The sequence below is a fragment of the Lucilia sericata genome, unplaced genomic scaffold (assembly GCF_015586225.1).
Source record: "Lucilia sericata isolate MDLA Ls3-8-SP2 unplaced genomic scaffold, ASM1558622v1 Contig001918F_arrow, whole genome shotgun sequence".
Lineage (NCBI taxonomy): Eukaryota > Metazoa > Arthropoda > Insecta > Diptera > Calliphoridae > Lucilia > Lucilia sericata.
In genome coordinates this window covers 52,938-71,452 of record NW_023995797.1, presented here as the reverse complement: position 1 = coordinate 71,452, position 18,515 = coordinate 52,938, and the positions used below count along the sequence as shown (strand labels likewise).

At 30.9% G+C, this 18,515-nt stretch overlaps 3 protein-coding genes across 6 annotated transcripts; 2 read left to right on the top strand and 1 right to left on the bottom strand.

The window, feature by feature from the left end:
• The first annotated feature begins 1,550 nt into the window (after window positions 1-1,550).
• LOC119613015 lies at window positions 1,551-2,749 on the top strand. Its single transcript, XM_037968945.1, is given in 2 exon segments — window positions 1,551-1,697; window positions 1,699-2,749. Coding segments are annotated over 2 exon segments (1,089 nt in total). The 5' UTR covers window positions 1,551-1,628; the 3' UTR covers window positions 2,719-2,749.
• A 925-nt stretch (window positions 2,750-3,674) lies between these two features.
• On the top strand, window positions 3,675-7,184 carry LOC119613016 (hydroxyacylglutathione hydrolase, mitochondrial). 3 transcript variants are annotated; one of them, XM_037968948.1, is made up of 3 exons: window positions 3,675-3,729; window positions 4,683-4,798; window positions 6,177-7,184. In XM_037968948.1, the coding sequence occupies exons 2-3, from the start codon at window positions 4,715-4,717 to the stop codon at window positions 6,897-6,899; spliced, it is 807 nt and encodes a 268-aa protein (XP_037824876.1). In that variant the 5' UTR covers window positions 3,675-3,729; window positions 4,683-4,714; the 3' UTR covers window positions 6,900-7,184. The 3 variants fall into 3 exon arrangements, with proteins under 3 accessions (XP_037824876.1, XP_037824874.1, XP_037824875.1); XM_037968946.1 differs by having other exon boundaries at window positions 3,723-4,352; XM_037968947.1 differs by lacking the exon at window positions 3,675-3,729 and adding an exon at window positions 3,852-4,151.
• Window positions 7,185-10,301: 3,117 nt separating this feature from the next.
• Window positions 10,302-12,069, bottom strand: LOC119613014 (protein OPAQUE1-like). 2 transcript variants are annotated; one of them, XM_037968944.1, is made up of 5 exons: window positions 11,755-12,069; window positions 11,299-11,697; window positions 10,940-11,241; window positions 10,542-10,878; window positions 10,302-10,429 (listed from the first exon to the last, which is right to left on the bottom strand). In XM_037968944.1, the coding sequence occupies exons 1-4, from the start codon at window positions 11,799-11,801 to the stop codon at window positions 10,550-10,552; spliced, it is 1,077 nt and encodes a 358-aa protein (XP_037824872.1). In that variant the 5' UTR covers window positions 11,802-12,069; the 3' UTR covers window positions 10,302-10,429; window positions 10,542-10,549. The 2 variants fall into 2 exon arrangements, with proteins under 2 accessions (XP_037824872.1, XP_037824871.1); XM_037968943.1 differs by having other exon boundaries at window positions 10,389-10,878.
• Between the last annotated feature and the right edge of the window lie 6,446 nt (window positions 12,070-18,515).

Below are 18,515 nucleotides of genomic sequence, written 5' to 3'. Positions count from 1 at the left end.
TTTTCCATAGAAAACCTTTAAAACGAAAGATTTTCTATAGAAAACCTTTAAAACGAAAGATTTTCTATAGAAAACCTTTAGAACGAAAGATTTTCTATAGAAAACCTTTTAAAACGAAAGATTTTCTATAGAAAACCTTTAAAACGAAAGATTTTCTATAGAAAACCTTTAAAACGAAAGATTTTCTATAGAAAACTTTTTAAAACGAAAGATTTTCTATAGAAAACCTTTCAAACGAAAGATTTTCTATAGAAAACCTTTTGAAACGAAAGTTTTTCCATAGAAACCCTTTAAAACGAAAGATTTTCTATAGAAAACTTTTAAAACGAAAGATTTTCTATAAAAAAACCTTTAAAACGAAAGATTTTCTATAGAAAACCTTTTAAAACGAAAGATTTTCTATAGAAAACTTTTAAAACGAAAGATTTTTTTATAGAAACCCTTGAAATCGAAATATTTTCTATAGAAAACCTTCAAAACGAAATATTTTCTATAGAAAACCTTCAAAACGAAAGATTTTCTATAGAAAACCTTTAAAACAAAAGATTTCTATAGAAACCTTTAAAACGAATGATTTTCTATAGAAAACCTTTAAAACGAAAGATTTTCTATAGAAAACCTTTAACACGAAAGATTTTCTATAGAAAACCTTTAAAACGAAAGATTTTCTATAGAAAACCTTTTAAAACGAAAGATTTTCTATAGAAAACCTTATAAAACGAAAGATTTTCTATAGAAAACCTTTAAAACGAAAGATTTTCTATAGAAAAACCTTTTAAAACGAAAGATTTTCTAAAGAAAGCCTTTAAAACGAAAGGTTTTTCTATAGATAACCTTAAAAACGAAAGATTTTTCTACAGAAAACCTTTAAAACGAAAGATTTTCTAAAGAAAACTTTAAAACGAAAGATTTTCTATAGAAAACCTTTAAAACGAAAGATTTTTCTATACAAAACCTTTAAAACAAAGATTTTCTATAGGAAAACTTTAAAACAAACGATTTTCTATAGAAAAACTTTAAAACAAAAGATTTTCTATAGAAAAACTTTAAAACAAAAAATTTTCTATAGAAAAACTTTAAAACAAAAGATTTTCTATAGAAAAACTTTAAAACGAAAGATTTTCTATAGGAAACCTTTAAAACTAAAGATTTTCTATAGAAAACGTTTAAAACGAATAAATTTTTTATAGAAAGCCTTTAAAAAGAAAAATCTTCTATAGAAAACTTTTAAAGTAAAAGATCTTTTATAGAAAACCTTTTAAAACGATAGATTTTCTATTGATAACCTTTAAAACGAAAGATTTTCTATTGAAAACCTTTAAAACGAAAGATTTTTCTATACAAAACCTTTAAAACAAAAGATTTTCTATAGAAAAAATATAAAACGAAAGATATTCCATAAAAGACATTTAAAACGAACGATTTTTCATGGCTAAACTTTTTAAACAGTAAATATCGAAATGGATCGATTTTTTATAAGAATACTTCCTCTACAATTTGATTTTACAATCTCTAAATCTAATTTTCACATTTCATTTACTATTGAAAGATAATTTTTATTCAAATTGTAAATTTTTCCTCGATTTTATATTTCACTACTTGTATTCACTAAATACTGTAAAACCAAAATGTCGGACACCCCACCAGAACGTAATTCGAATTCAAAATCGAATCTTATTGAAGTCCAGCATGTGGGTTGTAACAGCTAAGCTGCAATCTCCCCTGAAAAGTCTAATGTTAAGCTATAGTTCCTCAACTGATTCGGAAAACAATCAGATACTTTATCGTGGCGAACATCATAGTAATACGAAATATAATAAGTTTCTAAACGAAATAACAAATGGCTCGGATACGACCATAACAGAGAATTCAAAAATTCTATATGAAATGACCGCTGTAACTAAAGAAATGAAAAGGAAGTCCAAAAATAACTTGACTCCTTCGAAAATAGAATTTCAATTGTATACCAAACCTAAGAAGAGATTGCAAAGGAATAAGGGAAATGAGAATAAGAAACTAAAAAGACAACTATTTGAGGATAAAGTGGAGAATAAAGAAAAGAATGTGGTTAAAAAAGAAAACACAATATTTCAACGTTTAAAATTTTCTCTAAAGAAAATGAAAGATTCCAAAAAGGTGGAACAACAACCAGAGGTAGATAAAATTTTCGCTGATTTGCCGGAACCAGAGTTATTGCCTCATAATCTTAACTCTAACAATGATATCAAAATAGGCATTTACCCTTTTGAACATGGCTGCGCTGATTATTTGAAAACCCACGATTGTCCACCACAAATTTACTCCTTAATATTGGCGGAAAGGGCCACACATTATGCCACCCGCTTTTGGGCTGAATTCTTTGGTAGTCTACAAATTGCTGTAGTTTTTATAGTGACCTTTCTCCTGCAAACTTATCGCTTTGTTTTATGTTCTGTAATTAATATTCTATTGGTGGAATTTCTACACATGACTTCGGATTATTTGGTGAAACCTTTACTTACTGTAATTTTTAATGGTTTTCTTCAACCACCCTTGATATTTTGTTTTAATATATTGTCATCGTTACGTGATATTTTGGAACCTATAGCCGATACCTTGAATAATTTTATGAAACCTGCAGCCACAGTGGGTCGTAGTATACGTTTGGTTCATGTCACGTATAATAAAAGAATATTGCAAAAATGTTTAATTATATTTGTGGTTATCGATTCATGTTAATTATTTATTTAATAAAAGAAGTTCTTTAAAACTTTTCTCTATAGAAAATCGTTCGTTTTAAAGGTTTTCTTTAGAAAATCTTTCGTTTTCAATGTTTTCTATAGAAAATCTTTCGTTTTCAAGGTTTTCTATAGAAAATCTTTCGTTTTCAAGGTTTTCTATAGAAAATCTTTCGTTTTCAAGGTTTTCTATAGAAAATCTTTAGTTTTCAAGGTTTTCTATAGAAAATCTTTCGTTTTAAAGGTTTTCTATAGAAAATCTTTCGTTTTTTAAAGGTTTTCTATAGAAAATCTTTCGTTTTTAAAGGTTTTCTATAGAAAATCTTTTGTTTTAAAAGTTTTCTATAGAAAATCTTTCGTTTTAAAGGTTTTCTATAGAAAATCTTTCGTTTTAAAGGTTTTCTATAGAAAATCTTTCGTTTTTAAAGGTTTTCTATAGAAAATCTTTCGTTTTTAAAGGTTTTCTATAGAAAATCTTTCGTTTTTAAAGGTTTTCTATAGAAAATCTTTCGTTTTAAAGGTTTTCTTTTAAAGGTTTTCTATAGAAAATCTTTCGTTTTAAAGGTTTTCTATAGAAAATCTTTCGTTTTACAGGTTTTCTATAGAAAATCTTTCGTTTTACAGGTTTTCTATAGAAAATCTTTCGTTTTTAAAGTTTTTTTTTTTTAAGAACATTTTTCATTGTAAGTTTTTTCTATAGAAAAATTTTCATTTTTAAGGTTTTCTATAGAAAATCTTTCGTTTTAAAATTGTTCTATAGAAAATCTTTCGTTTTAAATTTTTTCTATAGAAAATCTTTCGTTTTAAGGTTTTCCTATGGAAAATCTTTTGTTTAAAAAGTTTTTCTATAGAAAATTTTTATAATTTTACTCAAAAACTTTACTTCATTAAACGTTTACGTTACGTTTTCGTTTTGCCTTGGACAATTGCATAACATTAAATACCAACCATCTGGCATCTTTGTTTCTTATCATTATTAAATTTTTTTGCCCAAAACAGTTGTTCCAACGCAGTAAGTGGTGTGAAAATATAAATTTTCTATATTTATTTTGTCCATAGTGAACGCACAATTATTAATTTTGCATAAATTTTATTAAATTTTTAGTTAGATTTTTGTTTACCAAACTATATAACAATAACAAACATACGTTTTATTAGAAATTTAACAAAAACAAATTTCATCGGCTTTTGCTAAAGAAAAACAATAAAAAAGTGAAAAAAATTATATGGAAAATAGAAATTGTAGATAAAAAGGAAAAAAAAATTGCAAAAAAGACCAAAAGTGTTACGGAATAATAAAATAAACATTGGCTGTGTGTGTGTGTTGAATTGTTTCCTATTAAGAAAATTTCTTAAAAATCTATTAAATGCTTCCATTTTGGTCACGTTTTAAACACGGTGTTTTACAAAATTTAACCGCAACATATTTTCGAGGTTTGTTTGTTATCAATCGAACCACCAACCATAATGTGGTCCATCAAACAGCTTTTCCAAGATGTTTGTGGCTGCAAACTGTGTTTTCTTCCTCTTCTACACGTAATAAGTTGGTGACAGGTGGTGTTTGTTTATTAATGGTGCCGGGCAATGGAGTTGATTTTAATAAACGTTTATTACAAATAAACAATACGCAAATTTGTAATTATTATTATTGTTTAAAGAAAACATTTAACCTCATTTGTGACATTTTTCTTATTGTAATTTATACAGTTTTTTTTGTTGTTTTCTTTGTCTGTTTTGTGTTTTTTGCTTTTTCTTGTTTTCGTTAATGACGCAGCAACAGCTGTTTGTTTATATCTTATTCTCACTGTTGTAATTTGTCAAGATTTTTGGTTGTTGTCTTAGCTAAGCAACACATATTGTTGTTGTTATTGACATATAGATAGCGCTGTTAAAATTTAGTTACAGAACCGTTAGATTTTAGTTTTTTAATGTTTTTTGTAATAAAATACAATTTTGTTTTTCTAGCACAAAAATTACGCAAAGTTGGTTTTAGAGGTATGCACAGTTCCATAGAAGATTTAAAAATGGCCGCCATGCAAGTTAAAATCCTACCAGCTCTACAGGACAATTACATGTACATGGTAAGTCTTACATCTCTGCCAATTATTTTCGAACAAATTTGTGAACAAAATGCATTTTGAGAGAACCATTGTAATATTTTGCAGAGACATTTGTTGTTGTAACAGCTTAAACTGGAAAATAAGTAACTAGTTAGTTAGTTAGTTAGTTAGTTAGTTAGTTAGTTAGTTAGTTAGTTAGTAGTTAGTAGTTAGTTAGTTAGTTAGTTAGTTAGTTAGTTAGTTAGTTAGTTAGTTAGTTAGTTAGTTAGTTAGTTAGTTAGTTAGTTAGTTAGTTAGTTAGTTAGTTAGTTAGTTAGTTAGTTAGTTAGTTAGTTAGTTAGTTAGTTAGTTAGTTAGTTAGTTAGTTAGTTAGTAGTTAGTTAGTTAGTTAGTTAGTTAGTAGTTAGTTAGTTAGTTAGTTAGTTAGTTAGTTAGTTAGTTAGTAGTTAGTTAGTTAGTTAGTTAGTTAGTAGTTAGTTAGTTAGTTAGTTAGTTAGTTAGTTAGTTAGTTAGTTAGTTAGTTAGTTAGTTAGTAGTTAGTTAGTTAGTTAGTTAGTTAGTTAGTTAGTTAGTTAGTTAGTTAGTTAGTTAGTAGTTAGTTAGTTAGTTAGTTAGTTAGTTAGTTAGTTAGTTAGTTAGTTAGTTAGTTAGTTAGTTAGTTAGTTAGTTAGTTAGTTAGTTAGTTAGTTAGTTAGTTAGTTAGTTAGTTAGTTAGTTAGTTAGTTAGTTAGTTAGTTAGTTAGTTAGTTAGTTAGTTAGTTAGTTAGTTAGTTAGTTAGTTAGTTAGTTAGTTAGTTAGTTAGTTAGTTAGTTAGTTAGTTAGTTAGTTAGTTAGTTAGTTAGTTAGTTAGTTAGTTAGTTAGTTAGTTAGTTAGTTAGTTAGTTAGTTAGTAGTTAGTTAGTTAGTTAGTTAGTTAGTTAGTTAGTTAGTTAGTTAGTAGTTAGTTAGTTAGTAGTTAGTTAGTAGTTAGTTAGTTAGTTAGTTAGTTAGTTAGTTAGTTAGTTAGTTAGTTAGTTAGTTAGTTAGTTAGTTAGTTAGTTAGTTAGTTAGTTAGTTAGTTAGTTAGTTAGTTAGTTAGTTAGTAGTTAGTTAGTTAGTTAGTTAGTTAGTTAGTTAGTTAGTTAGTTAGTTAGTTAGTTAGTTAGTTAGTTAGTTAGTTAGTTAGTTAGTAGTTAGTTAGTTAGTTAGTTAGTTAGTTAGTTAGTTAGTTAGTTAGTTAGTTAGTTAGTTAGTAGTTAGTTAGTTAGTTAGTTAGTTAGTTAGTTAGTTAGTTAGTTAGTTAGTTAGTTAGTTAGTTAGTTAGTTAGTTAGTTAGTAGTAGTTAGTTAGTAGTTAGTTAGTAGTAGTTAGTTAGTTAGTATTTAAAGTGATTTTACAATATAAGTTATTCCATTGCAGATCATTTGCAGTAACACTCGTGAAGCTGCCATTGTCGACCCCGTAGACCCAGAAGCTGTCATCAATGCTGTCAAACAAGAAAGTGTCAACTTAACCAAAGTTTTAACCACCCATCATCATTGGGATCATGCTGGTGGTAATGAAAAACTAGTTAAATTATTTAACAAACCTCTCGATGTTTATGGTGGTGATGAGCGTATTGGCGCTCTTAATCATAAAGTGACACAAGATGATCGTTTGAACATTGGCGATCTAAAGGTCACCTGTTTGTTTACTCCTTGTCACACCACTGGTCATATCTGTTATTTTGTGGAGGCACCTAATGGTGATAAATGTGTCTTCACTGGTGATACTCTTTTCCAGGGTGGTTGTGGTCGTTTCTTTGAGGGTACTGCTGAACAAATGTATGCCGCTTTGGTGGAAAAATTATCGGCATTACCCGATGATACCAAGGTATTTTGTGGTCATGAATACACTTTGCAAAACATGGCCTATGCTCGTCATGTGGAACCGCAAAATGAAAACATTCTGAAGAGAATTGAATGGGCTAAATTGCGTCGTGCCACTCAATCGCCAACTGTGCCTTCTACCATTGCCGAGGAGAAATCATGGAATCCATTTATGCGTGTTCACGAGGCCTCCGTACAAAAACATGCCAATGAATCTGATCCCATACGCACCATGGGTAGTTTACGTAAGGAAAAGGACACATTTAAGGCTTAAGCGATGTTTGTGTGTCTAGTAAAACGTGTAGTCCGTTTGATGTTCTCCCATTATTGTTTAAAGTTTTAGCAAATAGTTATTTTCTTCTTAATTTTGTGCACTTTTCTAATACAACTAATTTGAATTGTATTTATTCGATTGAAAGACAAATTTGTTTCGAGGACAAAAAACTGGATTTTTTGTTAAGAAATTGGCTGTTATTTTTCCAAAAAAAAATACATATAGATTAAATAAATGAATTTCGGGTTTTGGTTATAGAATAATAATTGTAAAGTGTTATAAAAAGTGTTGCCAGATGAAGTGTTTTATCAAGTGTAACTAAATGTGCTTAGAGTTGTGTACAACAACCATATTTAAAGTGGCAATTAAGTTTTGTTTTCAATAAATTTTAGACTAATTGGAAGGACAATTCTACTCTCAACTCTCAGGACAATTCTACTCTCAACTATAATGATTTTAGGAAGACAGAACAAGTCATTACTTTTTGTAATGCATTACTTAGCAACCCCCATTACTATTTGTTGTTAACTTTTAGTTTTTATCTTTTCAAATACTAGACAATAGTTCCCTATTTATATTTATTATTTAAATAAACTAATCACATCTCTGGAATGTGTTGTTTGTTGATAAGAAAATTGTTTTATATAAATTTTGAATGAATGACTGCATTCTCAAGTCCAAAACGTTAAAAATAATCTTGTTTAATAAATTAAAGTTTATCTCGTTTATCTTTATTTGATAGAAATCTTATAAATAGTTTTGAAATTTATCACAAACAAACTTTACAACTGAGAAATTTAAATAAACAATATGATTAGGTTATTAAATTTAAATGAAGGTCAAGTTTTTGACAACTAGTCGTAAATTTTGGAAGAAAAAATGTTCGAACGTTAGTTACTTAAACTTCTACATTTATACTTTTCCAAAGTCTATACCAAAATAGTACTTAAGAGTACCCTTATAGTTCCAAAAAACATGTACTTTTCGTTATAAACCCTAAACTTACAATAGAATACATATATGAATACATAACTGCTTGCCGCTAGTTCTCTTTTATACTTTACAACTTTACCACTTATGACACTTTATTTCATTCTTTATTTCTCCAGTCATTCATTCCACTTGTACACTTACTTTATCATTAGTATTTCCATTTTGGAATTGCACAACATACACAAGTAAACTAACTAAGCGATTTGGTTAAAATATCAAATGTTTTCTACTACTTACTCTTATGTAGATGATGTTTTTTCCCTTTAAGCCAGCAACAGTAGCTACCAACTTTTCCTTTAACCTTCTTTTTTTTTTGTTCTTTTATCATGTAGAACTTTCTTCTTACTTCTTATAACACTTGTCATAGTTTTTGTCATGACGTATTGCTGCCACTTTATAGTAAAAGTATACAACTGTGGAGAGTATATCATAATAGTAACTGGTTAGAGTGAAATAACTTTAAAGTTTTGTATTTTTGTGGTTTATAGTTTTCCCCAAACTACTATTTTTTAAAATGTGACACAGTGGTGGAAAGCGGAGGAGGAGGGAAACAAAAACGAGGAAGGAAAACGAGCAGCGGACAAACAGGGAAACCAGGGAACGAAGGGCAGGGAAAGACAGGAAAACAGAAGGAGGAAAGTGGAGCGACAAAGGAGGGCGGGAAAAGGGAACGAACGAACGAACGAACGAACGAACGAACGAACGAACGAACGAACGAACGAACGAACGAACGAACGAACGAACGAACGAACGAACGAACGAACGAACGAACGAACGAACGACCGAACGAACGAACGAACGAACGACGAACGAACGAACGAACGAACGAACGAACGAACGAACGAAACGAACGAACGAACGAACGAACGTAACGAACGAACGAACGAACGAACGAAGAACGAAACGAACGAACGAACGAACGAACGAACGAACGAACGAACGAACGAACGAACGAACGAACGAACGAACGAACGAAACGAACGAACGAACGAACGAACGAAAGAACGAACGAACGAACGAACGAACGAACGAACGAACGAACGAACGAACGAACGAACGAACGAACGAACGAACGAACGAACGAACGAACGAACGAACGAACGAACGAACGAACGAACGAACGAACGAACGAACGAACGAAAACGAACGAACGAACGAACGAACGAACGAACGAACGAACGAACGAACGAACTAACGAACGAACGAACGAACGAACGAACGAACGAACGAACGAACGAACGAACGACGAACGAACGAACGAACGAACGAACGAACGAACGAACGAACGAACAAACGAAAAACGAACGAACGAACGAACGAACGAACGAACGAAAAGAACGAACGAACGAACGAACGAACAAACGAACGAACGAAAAAACGAACGAACAAGAACAACGAACGAACGAACGAACGAACGAACTAAAAAACTAACGAACGAACGAACGAACGAACAACGAAAACGAAAACTAACGAACTAACAACGAAAAACGAACTAACGAACTAACGAACGAACGAACTAACTACTAACTAACTAACTACTAACTAACAACGAACTAACTAACGAACTAACTAACGAACTACTAACAACGAACGAACTAACTAACTAATAACTAACTAACTAACTAACTAACTAACTAACTAACTAACTAACAACTAACAACTAACTAACTAACTAACTAACTAACTAACTAACTAACTAACTAACTAACCGTCCTCTCCGACCGAAAGCAATTTCCAAAAGAACTTGACAAATACTGTAAAGCATCTCCTTTACTGAAATAATATAATATTGAACGTGAATAGGGGTCTCCTTTCTGTCTCTGAATGCTAAATTTTTGACAAGCCAGCTGATGTCTTTGCAAAGAGTTCTCTTTGATCTCTTCTCTGAGATCTTTCAGAAGTTCTTTTTACTTGGAGAGATCTAGAGAACTATCGAGAATTTAATTTCTTTCATCGTTTGTACCCGTTGAAAGGATGAACGCCAATTTCTTTACACTATGCTTCACAACTACAAGCATAGTATAATCCTATAAGGTTCTCTCTTTTCCTCTCTTCAATACGATATACTATAGTCTTTGTAAAGAGTTTTAGGTTTAATAGCATATTTAGATCTTTTAGGAGATCGAGTACACCCTTTTTAAAATCTAGTTATCAATTCTTATTATTTCGACTACTGACTTGTACTCTAGTATATATAATTATGAGGAAAGGACAATGACATGAATTGGGGAAATTACGGAAGTGCATCTTGAATTTAATAAGTCTTAAGTCTACGTTCATAAGTTTATCAAACCGTAAGTGTCGCCGTTTTTTTTCTACCTCTCCGAAAGTTTTCTTACTGTTCTGTATTTTTGTTTTCGTTCATCTAAAAATTAGCTACTGAATTAGCACAATTGGATCCCAAATAAATGATCTTTATAAAATACTGTTTATTTAATATAAGACAAATATATAGCAACAAATATTAGGATATTTCTATATACAAATATTAATCATTTTGAGAATATATCCAACTGATGCACTATTCCTACCGATATCTGCAAAAGAAAGACTCTTATGATGATCACTATGTTTGAAACTTGGTGTAGAATTATAATTTTTTGGAGTATAAACAGCAGGAGTAACTTGTTTAGGAGATCTAAACCTTACCCATCAGTCTATATTAATTTTGAACTATTGCGGATAGAAGTTGAAGGACTTAAATCTTTAATATTGTGTCCCTCTTGTGTTATGAACTTAGCCTTTGCTTTATCTAAATCGTCTTGAAATTCACGTCTACAATAACAATTACCCTGTAGAAGACTCATTTTCGATTCGATTTCTTTAACGAAATTTTCTACATTTTGTGGTTTTCTGAACACATTCGGATCGACGTTAAGATTATTTTCCCTTATAATCTTCCATTTTCTCATGCTGCTAAGAACATCACCACAAAAGGATGGGGATTTGGGAAGAGATTCAATCACTTGCGATTGTTTGGAAAAGGCTGAATAATATTCATATTTAATTTGAAAGAGTACCTTTATTCACTTTCGGCTATTACTTACCCGATTTTTTCCTTAATTTATCGGGTTTCGTTAGTTCCCGATTTGCTTCTTCATACATTTGCAAAATTTTGGACATTCTCATGTCGGCATCTTTGGCATTGTAGAGTGGTGCACATTTTGGTGCACAAAGATTGTGTATATCGGGCCCTGAAAAGGGTACTTTCGTTCCGTAAGCAGATTTTTTATGTTCCCTTCTAGCAACCTCAATTTCATGGCGTCGCTGTTCTTTGGCTTGTATTGAACGTTGATTGCATGCTTTGAAAGTTAAAGAGGCCAATAATTGTTCCACTTTGGAAAGGGCGCTTAAAAATAAAGGAAATAGTTTTCAAATTCTAATATTTTTAAAACTTCCGTTATACCTGCTATTCCTTAATGAGTACACGCCCGGTATCTGATGAGTCCTTAGCAAATGATGCAACTTAAAGGCCACACAATAGAGCAGATCTTCTCCGGCCATCAATTGTAAACGCATTAAACGTGTATGATCGTGTATATAATGACGCACCCACCAACCGCGCCATAAGGCCTGAATCTTTTGGGCAGCCCGATAATAATGTTGTTCAATACGTTGCTGCAAAGTTTCTTCAACTTTCCGGAAATACAAACGCTGACAATAAAATCTGCGCCATTCACGTTGTATTATAATGGCGGCCAGACATAGACGTTTGTATTTCCTGCGATACAACCAACCGCGTATGTAACGTTGTATGCAGCGAGCGGCCTTGAATTCCAGATAATCTTGTATCAACAAAGAGGTTCTAGACAAGATAGAAATAACATACATATTTTCCTATATAAATAAATTTCCTTCCAACCTTGATAGTTCCTTTTTAAGTTCATCTTGCGATTCTTCATATGCCATTGCTTCATAGTCTTCTGCTTCATCTAACCATTCTTCTTGGCCATCTCCTATAGATTTTTCTTCCTTTATTGTAAGATTTGAAGTTTTGTTAATGGTGTTTGGTAAAATTTCTACGGTTGGCTTAAGTTCTAGTAAAGAGTTTAACGCGACTTTTGTTTTCTTTTAGTGGGCATTTTTTTTTTCAAATATTTTATATAATTTTTTTAAAAAATATACATATGTATTTGAAATTGTCAGTATTTATTCTTTGTTGTCAGTTTTTAAAGCAAGATTATTCACCAAAATTTTGATTTTAAATTAAGTTTAGGGTCCCAACATCAGGGTCCCAATTTTAAGCTGTATCAAAAATTGAATAAGGTAATAACTCTCAAACCTGAAAGGTTTTTCTCACATACAGTTTGAGAACTGAACTAGAATCAGAACTATAACAGAACCAGAACTAGAAACAGAACTAGAACAGAACTAGAACAGAACTAAAACAGAACTAAAACAGAACTAGAACAGAACTAGAACAGAACTAAAACAGAACTAAAACAGAACTAGAACAGAACTAGAACAGAACTAGAACAGAACTAGAACAGAGCTAGAACAGAACTAGAACAGAACTAGAACAGAACTAGAAACTAGAACAGAACTAGAACAGAACTAGAACAGAACTAGAACAGAACTAGAACAGAACTAGAACAGAACTAGAACAGAACTAGAACAGAACTAGAACAGAACTAGAACAGAACTAGAACAGAACTAGAACAGAACTAGAACAGAACTAGAACAGAACTAGAACAGAACTAGAACAGAACTAGAAACAGAACTAGAACAGAACTAGAACAGAACTAGAACAGAACTAGAACAGAACTAGAACAGAACTAGAAACAGAACTAGAACAGAACTAGAACAGAACGTAGAACAGAACTAGAACAGAACTAGAACAGAACTAGAACAGAACTAGAACAGAACTAGAACAGGAAACTAGAACAGAACTAGAACAGAACTAGAACAGAACTAGAACAGAACTAGAACAGAAACTAGAACAGAACTAGAACAGAACTAGAACAGAAACTAGAACAAGAACTAGAACAGAATTAGAAACATTTCACCTATTGAGTTCAAAATTTATGCCAAAAATGCCTATTGTTTAATCAAATATTCAATACGATTATTTTTGTTTAAAAATAACTATAAACATTGTTTTGATTTTCTAATTGTTTACTCTTTTATTTTTATTTAATAACCGTGTTGACTGATTAGATAAAACAACAAAAAAATTATTGAAGTAAACAAAATAAATAAACTTACTCGTTATCATGTGTCTGTCTAATGGAAATAAAATGTTTAGTTTTTTGTGATTATTTCTAACATTTTTAAGTTGTTTAATAAATATTCGTAATCATGAATTACTAATAATAAATTTGCTTAAAGTTGAAGGAGGAATAAGCTTAGAAGGTTAAAAAGGCTACTAGAAATGAACTAGAACTAAATTAGAATTTTTTTTTTCAAATATTTCAATTTTATTTAATACTATTTTTAGTAACCAAATTAGTCACTTTTTAAAAACCATTAACATTTTAAAAAACTAGACTTCATTACCTTTCCACTAATATATAACAAGCGGTATATTGCTTTTATTTATACTTTGAAACTATACCTAGAAATACCGCACCCTGAAAATATTGCTACCGAAACTTCTTATAAATAAACATTCCTTACTATGCGCTTCTCAGTTTTGCACGTACCAAAATGTTTGATGTGTTGTTGTTGTTTTGTAAGAGACCTTAAGTAATCTCCACATGAGGAAATCCAGAATATTAACACTGACGTTTCCGTCGTATCTAAAGCTTATAAAAAGTTTTTTCTGTTTATGTTAATGTTGTATTTGAAAAAAATGGATTTTGGTAAGAATTTTGATTTTTTGAAAAAATGGATTTTTAGAATAAAAAAAATTGGGATTTTTAGTTACAAATGGATTTTGTAAAATAATTTTTTTTTAAAAAAAAATTTGTATTTTTCATAAGAAAATTATTTCAGTTGAAATTTTGTTTTTAATGAAAATTTTGATATATTAATAATTTAGATTTTTAGTAAAAATTTGGATTTTTATAAAGAATTTGGATTATAGTTCAGTTCAAATTAGGTTCTCGTTCAGTTCTAGTTGTATTCTAGTTCTGTTCTAGTTCTGTTCTAGTTCTGTTCTAGTTCTGTTCTAGTTCTGTTCTAGTTCTTTCTAGTTCTGTTCTAGTTCTGTTCTAGTTCTGTTCTAGTTCTGTTCTAGTTCTGTTCTAGTTCTGTTCTAGTTCTGTTCTAGTTCTGTTCTGTTAGTTCTGTTCTAGTTCTGTTCTAGTTCTGTTCTAGTTCTGTTCTAGTTCTAGTTCTGTTCTAGTTCTGTTCTAGTTCTGTTCTAGTTCTGTTCTAGTTCTGTTCTAGTTCTGTTCTAGTTCTGTTCTGTTCTAGTTCTGTTCTAGTTCTGTTCTAGTTCGTTCTAGTTCTGTTCTAGTTTCTGTTCTAGTTCTGTTCTAGTTCTGTTCTAGTCTGTTCTAGTCGGTTCTAGTTCTAGTTTCTAGTTCTGTTCTAGTTCTGTTCTAGTTCTGTTCTAGTTCGTTCTATTCTGTTCTAGTTCTGTTCTAGTTCTGTTCTAGTTCTGTTCTAGTTCTGTTCTAGTCTGTTCTAGTTCTGTTCTAGTTCTGTTCTAGTTCGTTCTAGTTCTGTTCTAGTTCGTTCTAGTTCTGTTCTAGTTCTGTTCTAGTTCTGTTCTAGTTCTGTTCTAGTTCTGTTCTAGTTCTGTTCTAGTTCTGTTCTAGTTCTGTTCTAGTTTCTGTTCTCTAGTTCTGTTCTAGTTCTGTTCTAGTTCTGTTCTAGTTCTGTTCTAGTTCTGTTTAGTTCTGTTCTAGTTCTGTTCTAGTTCTGTTCCAGTTCTGTTCGTTCTATTCTAGTTCTGTTTTAGTTCTAGTTCTATTCTAGTTGTTCTAGTTCTGTCTGTTCTAGTTCTGTTCTAGTTCTGTTCTAGTTCTGTTCTAGTTCTGTTCTAGTTCTGTTCTAGTTCTGTTCTAGTTCTGTTCTTTCTGTCTAGTTCTGTCTAGTTCTGTTTTTATTTCTAGTTCTGTTCTAGTTCTAGTTCTGTTCTAGTTCTGTTCTAGTTCTGTTCTGTTCTAGTTCTGTTCTAGTTCTGTTAGTTCTGTTTTGTCTAGTTCTGTTCTAGTTCTGTTCTAGTTCTGTTCTAGTTCTGTTAGTCTGTTCTAGTTTGTTCTAGTTCTGTTCTAGTTTGTTCTAGTTCTGTTCTAGTTCTGTTCTAGTTCTGTTCTAGTCTGTTCTAGTTCTGTTTAGTTCTGTTCTAGTTCTGTTCTAGTTCTGTTCTAGTTCTGTTCTAGTTCTGTTCTAGTTCTGTTCTAGTTCTGTTCTAGTTCTGTTCTAGTTCTGTTCTAGTTCTGTTCTAGTTCTGTTCTAGTTGTTCTAGTTCTGTTCTAGTTCTATTCTAGTTCTGTTAGTTCTGTTCTAGTTCTGTTCTAGTTCTGTTCTAGTTCTGTTCTAGTTTGTTCTGTTCTGTTCTAGTTGTTCTAGTTCTGTTCTAGTTCTGTTCTAGTTCTGTTCTAGTTCTGTTCTAGTTCTGTTCTAGTTCTGTTCTAGTTCTGTTTAGTTCTGTTCTAGTTCTGTTCTAGTTCTGTTCTAGTTCTGTTCTAGTTCTGTTCTAGTTCTGTTCTAGTTCTGTTCTAGTTCTGTTCTAGTTCTGTTCTAGTTCTGTTCTAGTTCTGTAGTTCTGTTCTAGTTCTGTTCTAGTTCTGTTCTAGTTCTGTTCTAGTTCTGTTCTAGTTCTGTTCTAGTTCTGTTCTAGTTCTGTTCTAGTTCTGTTCTAGTTCTGTTCTAGTTCTGTTCTAGTTCTGTTCTAGTTCTGTTCTAGTTCTGTTCTAGTTCTGTTCTAGTTCTGTTCTAGTTCTGTTCTAGTTCTGTTCTAGTTCTGTTAGTTCTGTTCTAGTTCTGTTCTAGTTCTGTTCTAGTTCTGTTCTAGTTCTGTTCTAGTTCTGTTCTAGTTCTGTTCTAGTTCTGTTCTAGTTCTGTTCTAGTTCTGTTCTAGTTCTGTTCTAGTTCTTTCTAGTTCTGTTCTAGTTCTGTTCTAGTTCTGTTCTAGTTCTGTTCTAGTTCTGTTCTAGTTCTGTTCTAGTTCTGTTCTAGTTCTGTTCTAGTTCTGTTCTAGTTCTGTTCTAGTTCTGTTCTAGTTCTGTTCTAGTTCTGTTCTAGTTCTGTTCTAGTTCTGTTCTAGTTCTGTTCTAGTTCTGTTCTAGTTCTGTTCTAGTTCTGTTCTAGTTCTGTTCTAGTTCTGTTCTAGTTCTGTTCTAGTTCTGTTCTAGTTCTGTTCTAGTTCTGTTCTAGTTCTGTTCTAGTTCTGTTCTAGTTCTGTTCTAGTTCTGTTCTAGTTCTGTTCTAGTCTGTTCTAGTTCTGTTCTAGTTCTGTTCTAGTTCTGTTTCTAGCTGTTCTAGTTCTGTTCTAGTTCTGTTCTAGTTCTGTTCTAGTTCTGTTCTAGTTCTGTTCTAGTTCTGTTCTAGTTCTGTTCTAGTTCTGTTCTAGTTCTGTTCTAGTTCTGTTCTAGTTCTGTTCTAGTTCTGTTCTAGTTCTGTTCTAGTTCTGTTCTAGTTCTGTTCTATGTTCTAGTTCTGTTCTAGTTCTGTTCTGTTCTGTTCTAGTTCTAGTTCTGTTCTGTTCTGTTCTGTTCTGTTCTAGTTCTGTTCTGTTCTGTTCTATTCTAGTTCTAGTTCTAGTTTGTTCTGTTCTAGTTCTGTTCTAGTTCTGTTCTAGTTCTGTTCTAGTTCTGTTCTAGTTCTGTTCTAGTTCTGTTCTAGTTCTGTTCTGTTATGTTCTGTTCTAGTTCTGTCTGTTCTTCTGTTCTAGTTCTGTTCTGTTCTGTTCTGTCTGTTCTGTTCTAGTTCTGTTCTAGTTCTGTTCTAGTCTGTTCTAGTTCTGTTCTAGTTCTGTTCTAGTTCTGTTCTAGTTCTGTTCTAGTTCTGTTCTAGTTCTGTTCTAGTTCTGTTCTAGTTCTGTTCTAGTTCTGTTCTAGTTCTGTTCTAGTTCTGTTCTAGTTCTGTTCTAGTTCTGTTCTAGTTCTGTTCTAGTTCTGTTCTAGTTCTTTTCTAGTTCTGTTCTAGTTTGTTCTAGTTCTGTTCTAGTTCTGTTCTAGTTCTGTTCTAGTTCTGTTCTAGTTCTGTTCTAGTTCTGTTCTAGTTCTGTTCTAGTTCTGTTCTAGTTCTGTTCTAGTTCTGTTCTAGTTCTGTTCTAGTTCTGTTCTAGTTCTGTTCTAGTTCTGTTCTAGTTCTGTTCTAGTTCTGTTCTAGTTCTGTTCTAGTTTCTGTTCTAGTCTGTTCTAGTTCTGTTCTAGTCTGTTCTAGTTCTGTTCTAGTTCTGTTCTAGTTCTGTTCTAGTTCTGTTCTAGTTCTGTTCTAGTTCTGTTCTAGTTCTGTTCTAGTTCTGTTCTAGTTCTGTTCTAGTTCTGTTCTAGTTCTGTTCTAGTTCTGTTCTAGTTCTGTTCTAGTTCTGTTCTAGTTCTGTTCTAGTTCTGTTCTAGTTCTGTTCTAGTTTAGTTCTGTTCTAGTTCTGTTCTAGTTCTGTTCTAGTTCTGTTCTAGTTCTGTTCTAGTTCTGTTCTAGTTCTGTTCTAGTTCTGTTCTAGTCTGTTCTAGTTCTTTCTAGTTCTGTTCTAGTTCTGTTCTAGTTCTGTTCTAGTTCTGTTCTAGTTCTGTTCTAGTTCTGTTCTAGTTCTGTTCTAGTTCTGTTCAAGTTCTATTCTAATTCTGTTCTATTTCTGTTCTAGTTCTGTTCTAGTTCTGTTCGAGAACTGAGCTAGAGCTGAACTGGGGATAGTTGCTGGTTTATAACTTCAAAAGTGCAATTTTCTTTATATACAAGTAAAATTTTCTTTAAATGGAAATAAAAACACGAGTATTGTTTTGCTTTGTTTTTATAGGAATATTCAATATAATTTATTTAAATATTTTAAAATTAAAATGTTTAAATTAATGTAAAATTAAACTAAATAAAAATATTTACAAAATTATTTCAATTAATTAATTAATTTTAATAAAAAGTATAGTTTGTATATAAAAAGTAAAAATTTTGTTTGAATTTCTTTTAAGACATTTTTTCAATATTTTTTTTTGCAAATTACAAACAATTAGAAATGGTCTTTAATGAATTTCAGTCATAATTTTAATTAAAATAAAAATAAACGTTTATAAAAAAATTAAAATTAAATTGTCGTTTTATAAGAGTTAATTTTTCAGTTTTTTTTTTTAATTTGGTTTCGGTAAGAATTTAGTTTTCAATTTTTTTTTGAAAATTTTTCATATTTTAACCAATCGTATCGTTAGCTGAAACTTAATTAAAATTATATTATTTTATATTATAACTATTAGTTTCTTTTTTTAGGGATATTGTATACAGTTTTTGAGGAAAATAAAATTTTAAATTTTAACTTAAAACTAAAATTTAAAATTTATTTTTTGAAAATTTTTGTATTGGAAATTTCATTTTAAAAAATAATACCTAATAAGGGTGAATTATTTGTTTGTTTTTAATTAAAGAAAAGTGTTAAATAATGTTTTGTGGAATTTTATAAAAGTTTTAAAATTAATAGTTAGTGCTTAATGTTTGTGTTTTAAATAATACCTAAAATTTTCTATAATACTTCTTAGAAAAAAGTTTTTTTTTTTTTTTATTTTAACTTAAAGGTTTCAT

What these genes read in the sequence shown, in the direction of transcription:
- LOC119613014 (XM_037968944.1), bottom strand. Translation starts at nt 11,801, where the DNA reads ATGGCATATGAAGAATCGCAAGATGAACTTAAAAAGGAACTATCAAG. An exon ending in CTTAAAAAGGAACTATCAAG is followed by an intron (nt 11,698 to 11,754) that starts GTTGGAAGGAAA and finishes TATCTTGTCTAG; the next exon opens with AACCTCTTTGTTGATACAAG. An exon ending in TACTCATTAAGGAATAGCAG is followed by an intron (nt 11,242 to 11,298) that starts GTATAACGGAAG and finishes TTTATTTTTAAG; the next exon opens with CGCCCTTTCCAAAGTGGAAC.
- LOC119613016 (XM_037968946.1), top strand. Translation starts at nt 4,085, where the DNA reads ATGCTTCCATTTTGGTCACGTTTTAAACACGGTGTTTTACAAAATTTA. An exon ending in AATAAACAATACGCAAATTT is followed by an intron (nt 4,353 to 4,682) that starts GTAATTATTATT and finishes TTGTTTTTCTAG; the next exon opens with CACAAAAATTACGCAAAGTT. An exon ending in AGGACAATTACATGTACATG is followed by an intron (nt 4,799 to 6,176) that starts GTAAGTCTTACA and finishes ATTCCATTGCAG; the next exon opens with ATCATTTGCAGTAACACTCG.